Source organism: Panthera uncia, chromosome C2 (assembly GCF_023721935.1).
Source record: "Panthera uncia isolate 11264 chromosome C2, Puncia_PCG_1.0, whole genome shotgun sequence".
NCBI lineage: Eukaryota > Metazoa > Chordata > Mammalia > Carnivora > Felidae > Panthera > Panthera uncia.
In genome coordinates, this window is record NC_064810.1 from 4,198,757 (window position 1) to 4,215,088 (window position 16,332).

At 52.2% G+C, this 16,332-nt stretch overlaps 1 protein-coding gene across 1 annotated transcript in view; it reads right to left on the bottom strand.

The window, feature by feature from the left end:
* Positions 1-4,759: 4,759 nt before the first annotated feature.
* Positions 4,760-16,332, bottom strand: part of FAM3B (FAM3 metabolism regulating signaling molecule B) — a 35,991-nt gene continuing 24,418 nt past the window's right edge. The window contains exons 4-8 of the mRNA XM_049628674.1: positions 13,085-13,143; positions 12,055-12,105; positions 10,936-11,023; positions 9,673-9,805; positions 4,760-4,890 (exon numbers count right to left, since the gene is read on the bottom strand). Coding sequence (XP_049484631.1) covers positions 4,801-4,890; positions 9,673-9,805; positions 10,936-11,023; positions 12,055-12,105; positions 13,085-13,143 — 421 coding nt within the window. The 3' untranslated portion in view covers positions 4,760-4,800. The remainder of the gene's footprint in view (positions 4,891-9,672; positions 9,806-10,935; positions 11,024-12,054; positions 12,106-13,084; positions 13,144-16,332) is intronic.

The following is a 16,332-nucleotide window of genomic DNA, read 5'->3' on the forward strand; positions in this document are numbered from 1 at the left end:
CAGATGCGTGTCCACCATCAACGCCAAGCAAAGCATCCCAGAAGCCACCCCTTTGTGGCCACGGGGCTTTTGGTCAGATTCAGGATGGGGGGCTGCCCTGGGCCCCCAGGCCAGCCGCCTCTTCTCTAGAACGCACTCTCTGCGTCAGCGGGCACCAGCACAGGCCTTTCCAAATCTCACGTGGGGCAGCCTCGGAAACTTGCCTTTTTGTCCCCTGCCTGCCAGCACAAGCCACTGTTCCTGGGAAGTCCTTTGAAAAGGCCAATTGCTGCATGAGGATGTCGTGAATTCCTCCACCCACCCCACCCCCGCCCCAACCCCACGACCCGGCCCTGCTGTCACCTGTGCACCTTCAGGACAGAGACCAGGTGAGTCACCCGCCCTTCTTCCCTTCGCTCCCACGTGGCGTGTGGACCACTCCTCCTGAGCAGCAGTGAGAGAAATGACCTGACACCAGGCCCCAGAAATGAAACTGTAGGAACAGCACCCTCCCCGGTGACTCAGGAGGAGGTCCTCAGCCTCCAGCTGCATCTGGGTCTCCCACAGGGCTTGGGGACACAGGGTCTGCTGCCCAGGGAAGTCGGATGCCTGAGAATCTGCATCGCTGATGAGTTCTCAGGGGAGGCTGGTGTCGAGCCACAGTCGGGGACCCAGTGACTTAGAGAAGCTGTGTCCTACAGGACATCCCGCGACGGTGGGAACGTTCTGTTCTTTGCTCTCTGATACAGACGGGCGCCACTCTGGCTGCTGAGCCTGAGGACCTGAGCGTCTTACTCTGTTTCATTCTAATTCACTTAAAGAGCCACTGAGCGTGTGGCTCCCATACTGGACCGTGCCCGGCAGGCCTCTGATCTAAAAGTTCTGAGCTGCCCCGTGGCAGCACGCCTGAGCCACCCAGACAGTTGTCACCCTCTCCCCGTGTTAAGGGCTGCAAACCCAAAGAAGGGAAGTCCACAACCCATTCGTGCAACAACCCATCTGCGCAGTGCACACCCTAGAACCCCTGGCGGGTCCCCCGCTTGGAGAGCTCTCCGCAGGGACGGGAAGAGAGCCGGGTCCAGACTAAAGGCGGCTGCCGCCCAGGAGCTCAGCTTTGAGCCGAGCCAGTTGACCTTCTGGTCCTAGGTTGTGTCACCTGCAAAGGTGCAGGCGTGTGCCCCAGCGGTCCTGAAGGCTCCCCGTTCTGTGACGGAGTGGAAGTGAGTGTGGACTTCCCATCCCGAGAGCACGGCTGTCAGGGAAGCCCAGGAGCCCTCGGGATGCCGGGGCTGTGCAAGAAGCGGGGTGCAGGCCTCAGTCTCTGATCCTCCCCCCAAAACGAAACATTAGAAACCACGGGGGAAAAAATCCCAAGCACTTCTTGGTTCGTTCATTTGACTTGCTGCCTCTGTGGGCGAGTTTTCCTTTAAAGAAGGAATTTAAAGGCTTAACAGATGTTTTTAGAATGCTGGCACTGGGAGCCTTCGAGATCTGTATGCTGTAGGCTCCGAGGCTGAGCTGAGTAACTCCAGAGCCCCCCGGGGGAGGGGGGGACCGGGCCGCCGATTTGCAGCGGGTGCTTTCCTGTTTCCCCGCTGACGCCTTGTAGACAGCTTGGGGCGCGTCTGTAGCTCCAGGAAAGGCACAATGAAGGCACCGCTCGGAGAAGCTGGACAGAGCGGCTCCAGCTTCTGCAGGGGCAGCGGGGAACCCCCATCGGTGTCCAAAGAGCACCCCCTCCTGCCGGCTCCTAATCCCAGTGGCCTCTCCAGGAGGACGCAGGGGCGCCTGAGTGTTCAAAGTGCCGGGCGGGGGTCCTTGCAGCCGGTGGATGGGGACGTGCCCAGCTCACGGGGGGTGACAATGGAGCCCCCACCCCAGGGTGGGCGGGCGCGAGGAGTGGTGGAGGGTCCACAAGCAAGCGGGCTGGGCACATGGGACAGCCTGTCGGCCCTCACGCAGGGTGCCGTCCGTGGTGGACTGGCCCGGGCCGGCAGTGGCAATGTGTGGGCCAGATGGGACAAAGGTCCACTAAGGGGCTGGTGCATCCCAGCTGGCGATGCCCTTTTCTCCAGGAAAGGCTTGTTCAGGAGTAAGCTCCGTTCTCAGTTTTGTGGTGTTCGGATCAGATTCATCTTTTTTAAAAATTTTTTTTATGTTTACTTTTGAGAGAGAGAGAGACAGAGAGCACAACTGGGGGAGGGGCAGAGAGAGGGAGACACAGAATCGGAAGCAGGCTCCAGGCTCTGAGCCGTCAGCACAGAGCCCGACGCAGGGCTCGAACTCATGGACCGCGAGATCATGACCTGAGCGGAAGTCAGATGCCTAACTGACTGAGCACCCAGGCACCCCAAAGTCCAAGGCATCTTGAAAATGGAGATGCTGAGGTTGGTGGGGGTAGCGGGGCAGAGGCTTGAGGCCCTGGTAGCCTCTCTGGAAGGGGCAGCTGCTTCCAGACTCCCCTGCTGCTGTGCTTGAACCTGCCATAGGGAAGGGCAGGGTCTGCACTCCTCCGGGGAGGGTTCACCCCTGCTCTGCCCCAGAGAGGGGCGCTTCGACCTACCCCGGCATGCCCATCTCTGGCTGGCTGGCACGTTTTTCTTTTTTTCTTTTTAATAGACTATTTTTAAAGCAGTTACAGGCTCAAAGCAAAAGGGACAGGAAGGCGCAGTTTTCGCCCACCTCCTGGCGCTCCCACACGTGCACAGCCACCCCCACTGTGGACATCCCCACCAGAGTGGTGCCGTGGTCCCGGTGGAGGAACCCGCCCCGACACAGCGCCCCCCGGAGTCCACGGTTTGCATCAAGCTCTCTCTCGGTGGTGGGCGTTCTGTGGCTTTGACGTTGACAGGTCCTCTGAGCCCCGCCCGGCCACCCCACCCCCACCCCGAGGCCTGCCCGCGGCCCCCATCTGCCACCCCCTCAGCGACCACCTCACTGTCTCCAGCTACCTCTGGTCCAGAGCCCCTGACTCCTCCTGTAGAGGGGGCCAAAGGGGCTTCCTGGAGGTGGCTGGTGAGGACACTGGGCTCTGCGGGGAGGAAGCACTCCCCAGCGCGGGGCAGGGGACGCCGTCAGCACAGCCGTGGGCTGTGAGCCGCCCCGTGCAGACAGGGAACAGATGCTTTCAGGAAAGTTCCGCGAGACCTGCCGAAAGAAAACCCTGTGGTGGGGCCTAGCCCGCAGCAGTACCCCAGGACTGAAGTGTCACACGCACTAAGGTGAAGCCATCCCACCGGCCATGTTATTTAACGGAATACAATGGAAGCTCAGGTAGAAAACATAAACCTGATGAGGAGGACATTTTCAGGAAGCTCTGTGTTTGGCGGGCAGTCAGCTTGGCCAAAGAGCGTCAGCAGGTGGCACGGTGAGAAGGGACATGGGGACCTCCCCAGCATTGGCGCCCGGGGGGGCCATGACCACGTCCACACTCAGTGCCCTTGTAAGCAGGAGACAGGACAGGGACGGTTCAGGGTCCTGTGCCCCTGGTGGGGACGCACCAGTGAAGGCCACCGCAGGTGCCCGAAGAGACCGAGGGGCCCCAGTGCTGTGTCAGGGTGGGGGTGTCACGGGAGCCTCGCATCCCGGGGCAGGACTGTGGGATGTGCTAGGCCAGGAGTGCCCGAGGCCTCATCAAGTTCACGGTGGTATGCAAATGTAGTGATCCCAGTCAGAATAAAATATGCTCCCTCCCCGTCTTTAGTACAGAAAGGTCTATGGGCACGAGAGTTTAGAACCACAAGGCAACTGTATCCGTGTCCCTCGGGCCGCATACAGCCTGCGTGACTTAAACAGCAGACGCTGACTCTCAGTCTGGAGGCCAGAAGTCCTAGGGGTTGCCCTGACCCTGTGCCCTCCATGGGCTCCCGGGGAGTGTCTGCTCCAGGCCTCGCCCCAGGCTTCTAGGGGTTTGCTGGTGTCTTCGGGGTTCCTTGGCTGGTGGAGGCATCGCCCAGATCTCTGCCTCCATCCTTACGGGGCACTCTCCCTGTGTGCGCGTCCGCGTCCACATTCCCCCTTTCCACAGGGACACAGTCACGCGGGCTCATGGCCCACCCCACTCCATCTAACCCACTGCATCTGCAATGACCCGATTTCCAAAAAGGGTCACGTTCGGAGGCACCAGGGGTTAGGATTTCAACGTATGAATTTTGCGCATGACTTCCTTACCCCCAAGCCCCATATCTCATGATACGTCCTCCGGTAAGTGGGGGGTATACAGTTGTCCTCCTGAGAGCAGACCCTGCTCACCCTGCCCGGGCTCCTCCCTCCCATCCCACCCCCAGAGAGACACCCCCGCGTTCATGGCAGAGACTGGGTCTCCCTCACTTCCATGATGCTGGTGCCAGAAGGCAGGTGCGGCCAGATTGCTGGGGCAAATGAGTAAGTTCACGGACCCCCCAGGAAGAGTTTAAGGGCTTAGCTGGAGTGGACCAAGGCAGCTCTGGTAAGCCCTCTGTGCGCAGTCTCCTGGGAGAGCCAGGTCCGAAATGAGGGTGTGCCTGGTGCTAACACAATAAAGGTTTTGTCTGTGCAGGGCTGTCTGCGTGAAGCTCGCTTCCCCCAGAAGCTCCTTTCCAGGCCAGACCCTCCCTCCCCTCACAATTCCTACCCATGTCAGCCTTCCTGCTCATTAGTGCCCTCACTAGATAAATCCCGGCGTAAAAACACCGTGTGCCAAGGTTGTATCCAGCTAGCAAATACTGCTCGGTTGAAGACAGACTCCAAATACTCATCAGATATTGACCCTTGGTTAAGATGCTCGGGTCATTCCACACGGTGTTGGTCTATACATAATCTATTTATTAAGGTCGCGCAACGTTAGCTTGTTTTTTTCGGTATGCAGCCTTCTATCTGTACCTCTGCAGGCCAGCCAGAGTATCTGTTCCTTGCACTGTCAGAGTGGTTGATCTGTGTAAAAAAAGAAAAAGAGTTTTCTGTATCCACCAATCTAATTAACAAATATTTAATGTGTCAGCAATGAGCGAAGTCATAAAAAGAGAATCACTTCCTAAAATGGGATTCGCTCCAAACTACTCTGGGTACTTGATTATTTTTTTCTCAACATGTTTCTTAATAATAATGGAGAAAAAATAATAATATTGGAGCCAGGGGGGCGCCTGGGTGGCTCAGTTGGTTAAGCGTCCAACTTTGGCTCAGGTCATGATCTCGCGGTCTGTGAGTTTGAGCCTGCTTCGGATTCTGCGTCTCCCTTTCTCTCTGTTCCTCCTCTGCTCACGCTCCCTGTCTCTCTCAAAAATAAATAGACATTAAAAAAAGTTTGTTTAATAATATTGGAACTAGGTGTTAATGCAGCTCTAGAACTTTCTTCAATGATGTAGATATCTATCCAGGAGTCTATGCTATCCCGTAGAGTCACGTTTGGGTTAGTGATTACTGAAAATGTGGCTACTATGACTAAGGAACTCATTTTTTTTTTTTTTATTTTTTCAAAAATGTTTATTTATTTGGGGAGAGAAAGAGAGAGTGTGCACACGTGTGTGCGAGTCGGGGAGGGGCAGAGAGACACAGGGAGAGAGAGAGAGGATCCCAAGCAGGCTCTGGGCCATCAGTGCAGAGCCTGGTGTGGGGCTCGACCTCATGAACCGCGAGAAATCAAGCGTCCAATGCTTAACACGCTGAGCCACCCAGGCACCCCTAAATTCTATTTAATTTAAATAAATTTAAATGTAAATGCAAATTTGGCCAGGAGCTGCCTTATTGGACAGCATAGCTCGAATGCCTACTTTCCAATTCTCTGGGAGTAGGACTGTATGTTTTCCAGGGAAACTGTACAGTCCCTTGCTCAGCAAATGTGCATCCTGAATGGGCTTTAGTTTTTCACGTCTTCGATCCTTTCACAGATAACGGAACGCCTTAATCTAAAGCACAGGAGGGATCACACGCATCGTTATGGAACTGTAGTTTCCGTAACTTTCCATAAGTTTCATTCCGGTTTTACATTCCTTTTTTTATAGAACAGATTTACTAAGATAAAATTCACATTGAAAGTGTAGAATCAGGGGCACCTGGGTGGCTCTGTCAGTTAAGCGTCCGACTTCGGCTCAGGTCATGATCTCACAGTGTGTGAGTTCGAGCCCCGCGTCGGGCTCTGTGCTGACAGCTCGGAGCCTGGGGCCTGCTTCGGATTCTGTGTCTCCCTCCTTCTCTGCCCCTCCCCTACTCATGCTCTATCTCTCTCTGTCTCTCAAAAATCAATACACATTAAAAAAATTTTTTAATAAAAAAAGAAATAAAGTATAGAATCAGGGGTCCTTCCTAGCCATTCAGTGGCCCGAGCAGGGGAAGCTGTGGACCAGTCCTCAGCGACAGGCTGACTGCTCAGTCTCCAGTGGTAAAGTGCCAAACAGGCAGAGAGGGCACCTGCCCGCCTCAGGCCAGCATGACCTCAGGAGCCGGAGCAGCCCGTTCACCCTGAAATTCCTCTTTGGTCACAGCCTCTCCAGCAGTGGCCTGCTCTTCCCTTACAATGTCTTCAGGCCTCCGTAGAAGCGGGAATCAGGCACAAGTTCCCACAGCCACCCACGCACAGAACCTTCCAGGCCGGCGTCCCCCCCGAGTGAGCTCCCTTGGCGTTGCATGGGATGGTGACCGGTCCACACAGCGCAGAGGAGAGTTGGGGCTGCACAGAGCGACGGGAAGCAGGTTAACATGAGATGCCTCCCTGGGAGGCTGGTAGTCAGCCCTGGGGTCCGCAACCGCCACCCGTAACCGCCTGGATCTGCTTCCGGAGGGTTCCAGGAGCGAAGCGGCCAGCTGCAGCCCAGCTTGCTGGCCAGGGATTCCTGGGTGAGAGGGACGCTGACATCAGCCGGGTTTTCAATGGCCACAATGGCACGAGTTGCCAGCAGAAGATTCTCCCGGTTCTCCTCAGGTTCATGACGTAGACACCACCACTCCTCCTTCTGTGGAGGTGCTGTTCCACCTGGAAGTCAAGGTTGGTGCCGCCTAGGTGGGTTCCTGCTGCAAGGAATTCAAGGACATCCTCCTCCTCTGCCTGCAGGACGTCAAGGTCCCGGATGCCGCGAGTCTCCCCGTAAGATATCACAGGGATGCGGAACGATGACGGACGGATCCCTCCCTGGGTAGCTCGGAAGAAAGCAAGCGTCTTACGTTTTAAGATTCAGTTTGGTGTGTAGAGGGCTGGTGGAGGCTTCCTAACGCGGGAATGACCCTCGGGCTGTGCCCTGGAAACAGCAGGGGGCTGGATGTGACAATGGCTGGGGGCCACCCAGGGCTCCGGAGGCCCATCCCACACAGCCAGACGTCACCCTCGGGGAAGTCCACGCAGCAAGTCCGCATATCCAAATCAGGAAGACAGCAAGTCCGCATATCCAAATCAGGAAGACATGTGAATCCCCCGACACAGCTCTGGGTGAGACGAGGCCCCCAGCTCGGGCCTCGCCGGCATCTGAGCAAACCCCCTGGAGTGTCCCCAAGCCGAGGCTCTAACAGCCCTTGCAAGACCCGCTCACGGGTTCAGGTCTCATCCGGATACCCTTGTAGCCACTGCAGCAAAAATCTTCAACCCTCCCATGCAGGGAAGACACGCGTTTTCCCAAAATTCCCTTCGAGCCCCCCCCCCCCCCCCCCTGCCCCCCCCCCCACCGTTTCAAAACACATGGGTTCTCTGAACTCAGGACTGCGTTTGGAAACCCGCTCTTTCCTTGATTCCTCCTCTTCCAGAAACTTTTTCTTGCAGAGAAGGCTGGAGAGCAAGGGCCACTGCTACTTTGCAATTCAAATGAGGTTTTATTTTAAGTGTCTTAGCTGAACATTAGTAGGGAACCTGTTTGTTGAGATGTTAACGTTGAGTTAGAAGGGATTCAAGCCTCACGCCTGGCTTTTCTGATACTGAGGACCCACTCAGGCACCAGAGGGCGGGGTGGTAAGGGCAGTGCGCCCCTAGGCGGCCTGGCTTGGACTCTGGCTGGGGTCCCTGACCTGGGGCAGGTGGTGTGGGGGTGGAGCCAGGCACCCAGAGAGGCTGAGGGAGCTGGTGGAGAAGAGGGGGGCGGCGGGCAGGTGGGGAGGACACAGGGTGAGAGAGCTGGGGCAAGGGCCTCCAACCTGCCGCGCAAATCAGGGCAACGGGTCCAACCCTTCCTGTGCGTCAGAATCACCAGCCAGCTCCCACCCTGAGACTCCAGTCCGGCTGGCCTGCATACGGCCTGGGCATCAGTGTTTTATGGAGACTCAGGTTGGGGACGGCAGGTTGGGGGTGGACGAGTGCGACGTGGCGGGGCAGGGGAAGCTCCCGGAAGTTGCTCTCTGCTTATCGTTCCCACTCAATCCCCAGGGACCCTTATGTGGCTGCGCCTGGCCCCTGGCTCAGCTCACCTCACGGAGCAGAGTGGGTCCAGGCGGCCCTGGCCCAGACAAGCGCTACCACGCGGAGCCCAGGGAACGCCCTTCTCATTAGGACAAGTCACTGAGGTCCCTGCTGGGCACTGGGTGTCCGGACCCAGTCATTAGTAACAAGAAGTCTACACTAGGGCGCCGGGTAAACACTCCTAACGTGTTCTGCGAGGCTGGCTTCCTGTCGGTGAAAGAACCTGAGAGTTACAAGGGGAAACGTGCTTTTTTAGAGGCGTGCTAAAATAACCCCGACTGCCCAGCCTCCAGAGTGCCACGGCGGAGGGCATCAGAGAAGCCGAGGGCCTTCCCTTGGGAGCTGGTTGCGAGTTACCTGGTTGTGCGGCCACACTGAAGCCCCACCTCTCCCAGCCCCCGTCTCCAGCCAGGGTGGTCCTGCGAACGAGGAGAGACCCCCCTGCTGTCTGTTTCTGCGTGTCTCCCTTCCCAGACCCGTCACCACACCAGAGGGCGCCAGGAGGGCACCTGGCCTGAAGTCAGAAGCAGCCTCTTACAACGGCCTCCAGACGCCCACTGCCTCCTTGGAGTCTCCGGCTCCTCGAAAGGAGGCGCCTCTCCTGCGCAGGAGCAGCTGGGGCCCTCACTCCGATGCCGCTAACCCCTCCTGTCCAGAAGCTGTCGTGTGTCCCAGCGAGCGGCGACTCTGCAAGGGGCTGTGTGACGGTCCCCAGGGGCGCCCGCTTGTGACCCCCAGGACAGGTGCCGATGCTCCGTTGGAAGTTTCACAGGCGACCGACTTCCTGCGTTAGAAACCTTATTCTCTCGGTCTTTGCTCTCCCTCCACAAAGAGGACACGGTGGGGGGGACTCGATGACGCGTGGACTTCTGGCCACAACACCGATGAAGGCTGCATTCATCCAGGGTGTTTCTGGCACCCGCTGCTTTAAGCCCATCTCGTGCACAGGCTGGGTGAGTCCCCAGACTGGCGCGGCTACGGGCCTCACGGCCGAGGCGAAGGACAGAGAGGCTTGTCCCAGACTGCGGAGTCTCAAGCGTCCTCGACTTTTAAACAGGCTTGGGCAGGGTGAACTTGAGTCGCGCGCCTTTTCACGGTGTAACGTGAAAAGGGTTACCCACACTGTGCGATGGGCTCTTTCACCTAGAAGGGCATCTCGAACACCTCCCCGTGATTCTTCCCGGACTTGGGAATGCAGAGTCCCAGGCCACGAGCCCACGCGGCCGGCCTGGCGCAGGAATGTCTCGGAGGTAAGCGGCCGTAACCAACCCACAGCCTTTCAAATCACAGAGCGCGCTCTACGGACCATTTGTGGGAAAGGACCTTTGAAAAACACTTACACTTTCTCTCTGAATTTCTTCGGGAAGTTGAAGGTCTTTGGCCGTGAGAAATACCCAGCTCGACCTGAACTGTATGTTCCTGATGTGTTTACTTCCGAGTCCTTCTATGACCTTCTTGGCGTCCTCCTTCAACCTGGGGGGAGAAGGGAGGGCGTGTGAAGGTCGCATGTGGAGACACCAGAGGGTCACCCCTCTTTGTCCTGGGAAAGGGGCTTCTAAAGCAATCTACCTCCTCCTGACGTAAACAGCGGGAGGATATCGGATTTCTAAACACGTGACAGCATCAGGGACTCCTTAAGACCAGTGTGGGACGCACAGTTTTAACTCTCAATTCTCAAAAGCCCTGTGTCTTGGGGTGCAGTCACGTCCTCGCATCCAGCCAACGTAACCATTGGGCTCTGCTGTCCCTCTTGTTTCCTGACCACAAAATAAGCAGACAGAAGTTGCTGAAAGATGAAAGCAAAGGTCAGAATGGTCCCTTTCATTTTCACAAAGGTCAGTATCAAAAAAGAAAACAAAAAATGGAAAACAAGGCCAACCATCGTAAAAGCGTGCAAATTTCGAGTAAGCAGAGGAAGGAAGGCAGCAAGGAAAGGAAAAAAACAAAACAAAACAATGAGCTCAGAGTTTCCCCGAGGGAGCGAAGTCGGAATTTTTCCAAGTGTGCACCAGATAACTTCAGTCTGGTAAGATACTCTATTAAAAATAAGGGCTGAGGTCACATAAAGCTGGGAATGCTGGGTTCGGGAACCACCTTGGAAACGCAGTGCACAGAAGCACTTGGAGGTCCTTGGAAGTCTGGCAGCGAAGGTGCACGCGTTTACCCAGAATTGCGAGAAACGCGGAGCCGGATGCACCTCTCCCTACGGGAAGTACTGTGCGTGTGTGGGCGTGTCTTTTTCATTCTATTGGTGCTCCTACAGAGAATTTTCTCAACTCCCTTTCCTATTTCTGTAAGTCCAGCCCTGGGTTTAAGCTTTTTTGGGCCAAGTGTTAGCTTTCCTGTGCTAGTTGTGGTCAGTGGTGGCTCGGTCTTGCTACCTGGAAAGATCCTTTAGCTTCTAGTACTGACTTACTCGCCTGGCTACTCACGGGTCTTTTAGGAACACAGGCTGCTTTGTCAGAGGCTCCTTAAGAAAACATCCTGCCCTTTGGATTTGTGTTCTTTCCTACAGGATGCTCTTCAGGGGCCCTGTTGCTGGCCTGGTGCTCTCTGCCAGCTGGCTTCCCCCCTGCCGCTGCGACAAATCTGTACACGCTCACCTGCTGGCTCCATCATCGTGGGTCACCATGAAAAGCAACGACTTTGACGGTGCGCTCTGAATAAAGTTTATCATCTGTCCGGAGTTATCTGTTGGGTCAAGGCAAATCAATCAGTTTTAGGGTCTTCCCGGTCCGCTGGCCCCGGACGCTGAGCCTCCTCTGCTCTTAGCTACCGTGTTTGCTCGGAATCTTCCGGTTCCTGGAGCTCCTCCCACGACCACGTGAATGGTACTCCTGGTCCACGAGTGAGCGGCCGCTGGGCTCCACGGAGCAACCAGCAGACGTGAGGGGCACGGGCGGCTCCTTAAGATTCTATGACTTGACCTTGAGACCGCAGCACATGTGGCCCGTTCTCTGCAATGACTAATGAATGAAGCCCTGACCCGAGAGGAACCATCTGACAGCAGAGTGGCCCCAGGACACTCATATGCAGAATGGGGGTGAGAAATCAGATGTGCTGACCAGACCGGGCATGGTAGGTCTTGCGGGAAGAACAGGAAGGGCTAATCTCAAGCCCCCGTGGTGAAACCACGGGGGCTTGTCATTTACAGTGACGCTTCCGTTACTTACAGAGTAAAAATGCTTAGTGCCCAACAGGTGCATCCAGCCATCTCTTAATTTCTCTGTTGTCCTTATAAAGACTTGTTTTTAATAATCCTCACTGTTCAATAAAAATATAAGGGGCTGCTATATCCTGACTGACCACTGCGGTCAAGTCCAGTGCATCCCACGGATGCGTGTGCCTAGCCCAGCGGGACACCATGAACAGGATAGGGATAATGATGCTGTTCAGGGATGGAGGCTAATCACATTATTTTACACATATCTGATTTTAAAAGAATGTTTTCTCTTTCCCATTATCTGATGAAGGAACAGAAGAAAAGATCCAGGACAAGCGTGATCAGAGGAGACATTTTCTAGACAACACCTTCAAACTTCACCATATGAATCCAGTTAGAGACAAGGAGGGCTTGTGTAAGAGTGTTCTAGAATATTCACATGAGCTTCTGGAACATTTTTAGTAGACAAAATAAGAATGTTTGACATTTTTATCTGTGTTTTCTTTTTAATCTTAATGTTTAGAATTCATTTTAATTTTCATAGGAAGAGTTTTCTTACCTCCTTCAAACATATCAAAATACTGTGTTGCCGTCACTTTCCCAGTCATATCTAAAAATAAAAAGAAATAGTTTTTAAAAGAAAGTTCACTGGACCCCGGGATGCATTTGTGGCACCACGGTGCTCAAAACGACACATTCCTCTTTCCAGGAAGCATGGCTGCTGTGGGCAGGTCAGGTCATGGCTGAACAGCTGTTCTAGAACTTTCCTCCTGTCTGCTTTCAGTTAGGTGGACCCTACCCCTTCCTGCCACACCCACCTCTCCCACACAAACACTGGGTGCCCACCTCAGCCCTCTCTGCTTCGTATTTTAATTTCCCAGCCAGATTCCCAGAGTGGGCACATTTTCTCTGGTTCCCACAGCCCCGCGATCAGGGGACCGCGTGCTCAGCTTGCTGTCAGGCACAGGACACACACAAAACCCATTCCCCAAGCCTGCAACAGTTCTCACGGTCATGGGCCCCCAGTGGCAATTGTGACAGGATGTCTTTCCCAGCTCTACGAGGATGCCAAGCTCGGCTTCCCCTGAGGCCCAAGTGGCATTTTCTCACAGAGGTGGGGACTGGCTGCTGGTGCCACCCTCTGCAGGGCTCGTAGGAATCCAAGAGCAACGCCAGACCGGTCTGTGCCCCCACAGCATGCTTAGCTGGTTTTAACCCTGCCTTCTGTGGGCCCTTTTTATTTTTTTTGGTTTTTAAAAGCCTATTTATATTTGACTTTTTAAAAAAGTTTATTTATTTTTAGCAAACTCTACACCCAACATGGAGCTCGAACTCACGACCCTGAGGTCAAGAGTTGCACACTCCTCTGACTGAGCCAGCCAGGAGCCCCCCCCCCATTTTTTTTTGTAGAAACCACAAATAATCTGGACAGTGAGGCATTATAAAAATAACCCAATAATTTAAAAACGCATTCAGATATAAGCCTAGACTAGATCTTGTGCAAAAATCATAAAAAACCCAAGGTATCTTTGAAAACCCAATCATGGGAGCTTTTAGAGAAGTTTGAAAGAAAACATTTAATAACTCACAGTTGACAATGGCAATATTTATTCCTCTTCCAACATTTCCAGTCTTTTCTCCTATAAGCCTGAAATATAAATAAGGGTCAGAGTCCCTTTCTTATTAAGCAATGAGTAGCCCTCCCCATTCCATAAAATCTTCTCTCGACAGAGACACTGCCATTGGTTCTTACCATCCTGTCACAGATCCGCACCGGCCTTGGCCCAGCGCCCTTGAAAGTCACCCCCATACTCGCTCCGCACATACCCACCTCCAAGTTTCCACAGACTCGGTCCCTCAGAAAACCTGGAAACTGCCTTTCATCTTACAATCCAGACAAATGGCCAGGAAGAGGAAAATCAAGTATTTGTGTAGTGCAGACTCTTGACAAATATTGTTTCACTGAATCCTCGACCATCTCACCACCATCCATTTTTCCATCTTACAGCTATGAAGTCCTAAGAGGTGGGTCAGTTGGAAATGGACCTAACTCAAGGCTGGTACCCACGTATACACCCTCTGTCCTCGTACTGACGGAGGCTTTGCTTGACTCTTGATGACGCTTTTATCCAGCCACAAAACGGAACCCAGCTTACCTCCTCAAAGAAATGCCTTAGATCACGTCACTTAATTTTCACTTTTAAATGGGAGAATAGGAAATGTCAACTTCAAATGAATTGTGCCCTAAAACCAGTAAGAAGTTGGGGCGCCTGGGTGGCTCGGTCGGTTGAGCGTCCGACTTCGGCTCAGGTCACGATCTCACAGTCCGTGAGTTCGAGCCCCGCGTCGGGCTCTGTGCTGACAGCTCGGAGCCTGGAGCCTGTTTCGGATTCTGTGTCCCTCTCTCTCTCTGCCCCTCCCCTGTTCATGCTCTGTCTCTCTCTGTCTCAGAAATAAATAAACGTTTAAAAAAAAAAAAAAAGAAGACTGACCTTCCTGGAGATGGTATCTATTACTGAAGATCCTGGAAGTGTGTGTGTGTGTGTGTGTGTGTGTGTGTGTGTGCATGTACCCTCTGTCAAGTTTTATAATCAGCGATACAGTCACAAAAAGAAGCTGGAAGTTTCCCTCCTTTTCCCATGCTTGGGAGCAGTGAATATGGCACTATAATATGTTGCTCTTGACATGTTTACCAAAACTCTCCTGGGGGCTTTCCAGGCTAAGTCCTTTTTGGAGGCATAGCTTTTTGACAGTTTTTGAGAATATTCTATAGTATCTTGAAAAAGAAAGAGAAACTTCCATTTGTGATCATGGAAAGTGGGGTCACCTGAACCTAACGTCTCAGAGAGAAAAATTTAAAAACGGGACTTGAAGAGTGTATCTACTTGACTGTACTGGAGACCTAACAAGGAAGTGAAGAGTTCCAAAGCCAGGACGTGGGAGAACACTAAGTTTCAAGCAGGTGAGCTCAGCATGTAAATCTACTTTGCCTCAGGAGCATTTGCTAATTCCAGAAAAAGGGTCAAAAAAGAAGAGTAGCACTTTTGACAACCATGTGAGGCTAGTGGGACAGAAGTTGGAAGCTGGGCCCACCAAACGGAAGGTCATGTCAAATCCTTCATCTTCTTTGGGTTGGGATCAAAAACAGATGACTCTTAAAAACAAGAATGAACCAGAAATAGATCAGAACTTGAATAGCTGCCTCCAAATTTTAAGTCAACTGGGTGACCCCTGCCCCCACCAAGTCTCAATCCTTAGCACTTATTCAGATCATTCTATTCTGCTAATGGTTCCAAGTCCTTGGTATAAGCAAACACAAATCCCCAGAAGAATATATCATCTAATGCCTTAATTAAGAAAAAATCACCACAACTTCTCAAACGCATGGTCTGTCACACTATCAAATGTCACCTGGCACATAAGGAGAGATGCCAACGTAAACAAGTGTCGATGAGACAGGAGAAAATAATAGAGAATAGTGACGATGTGTGAGGGTTCCAAACAAATTGCCCAACAGACTTTACGATAAAGAAGATAATAAATGAAACAATATAGATATTATAGATAATATAGATATAATATAGATATAGATAATATAATATAGCTATAGATGTAATATAGACAATAAATGAAATTTTTGAACTGGAAACTACAAAAACTGACATGAAGATTAGAAGAAGAGTAAAATGAAGCTCTAAAACTAAAATTGCTTAACAATCGGTAGTTAACAGAGGGGTTTAACAGCAGATTAGGCACAGAAGAACCGGTGAACTGAACGACAGTTCAGAGGAAAAGAGCTCTGTCTACAAGGAAAACCAGAGAGATACAAGGATGGAAAATACAAAATAGACTGAAGGCTATAGAGAATATAATAAATAATAAGATCTGACATATGTTTCGTTAGGAGTCTCATAGGAACAGAAGGTTAATGGAGAAGAAGATGCAATGTCCGAGAATTTGTTAGATGTATGAAAGCCTTCAATTCACACATATTTAAGAAGCACAATGAGGGGCGCCTGGCTGGCTCAGTCGGTTGAGCATCCAACTTCGGCTCAGGTCATGATCTCGCAGTCTGTGAGTTCAAGCCCACGCCGGGCTCTATACTGATGGCTCAGAGCCTGGAGCCTGTTTCAGATTCTGTGTCTCCCTCTCTCTCTGCCCCTTCCCCGCTCATGCTCTATCTCTCTCTGTCTCAAAAATAAATAAAAGTTAAAAAAAATTAAAAAAAAAGAAGCACAATGAACACCAAAGAGAATACAGCAATAATAACAGACACAGCAGGGTATAAGTGCTGAAAACCAAAGACAAGGAAAAATCATACAGATAATAGGAGAGGGAAAAGAAGGCTGTTACTTTCACAGGATTAGCAATTCAGTTGTTAGCTGACTCTCATGAGAAACAATGGAAGCCGGAAGACAATGGAATGGTATCTGGATGGGTTTGAAACACAACCTGGAACAAACATCTTTCAACAATGAAGATGAAATAAAGATACTTCAACATACACTGAGACAGTTCCCCACCACCAGAAAACACAGAAGCTTTTGTTCTGTATCTTTTGTTGTAATAAACCTTAACTATAAGTATTAGCTGTTACTGAGTCTTACTAGTCCCCCTAGAATATCACTGAAGTTGAGGGTAGCTGTGCGACCCCGCCAAAACAATATCCAACTGAAGTATATGCACATGTGCACAAGGAGATGTGTAATTATATTACACATTTGATGTCCAAGTGGACCTATTTCAGCCTGTTTTCAATTCTAGAATTTCTTTTGTTTTTCTTTGGATTGTATTTCATTTTTGAATATGCAATACATTTATGCGGTTCAAAAAATCA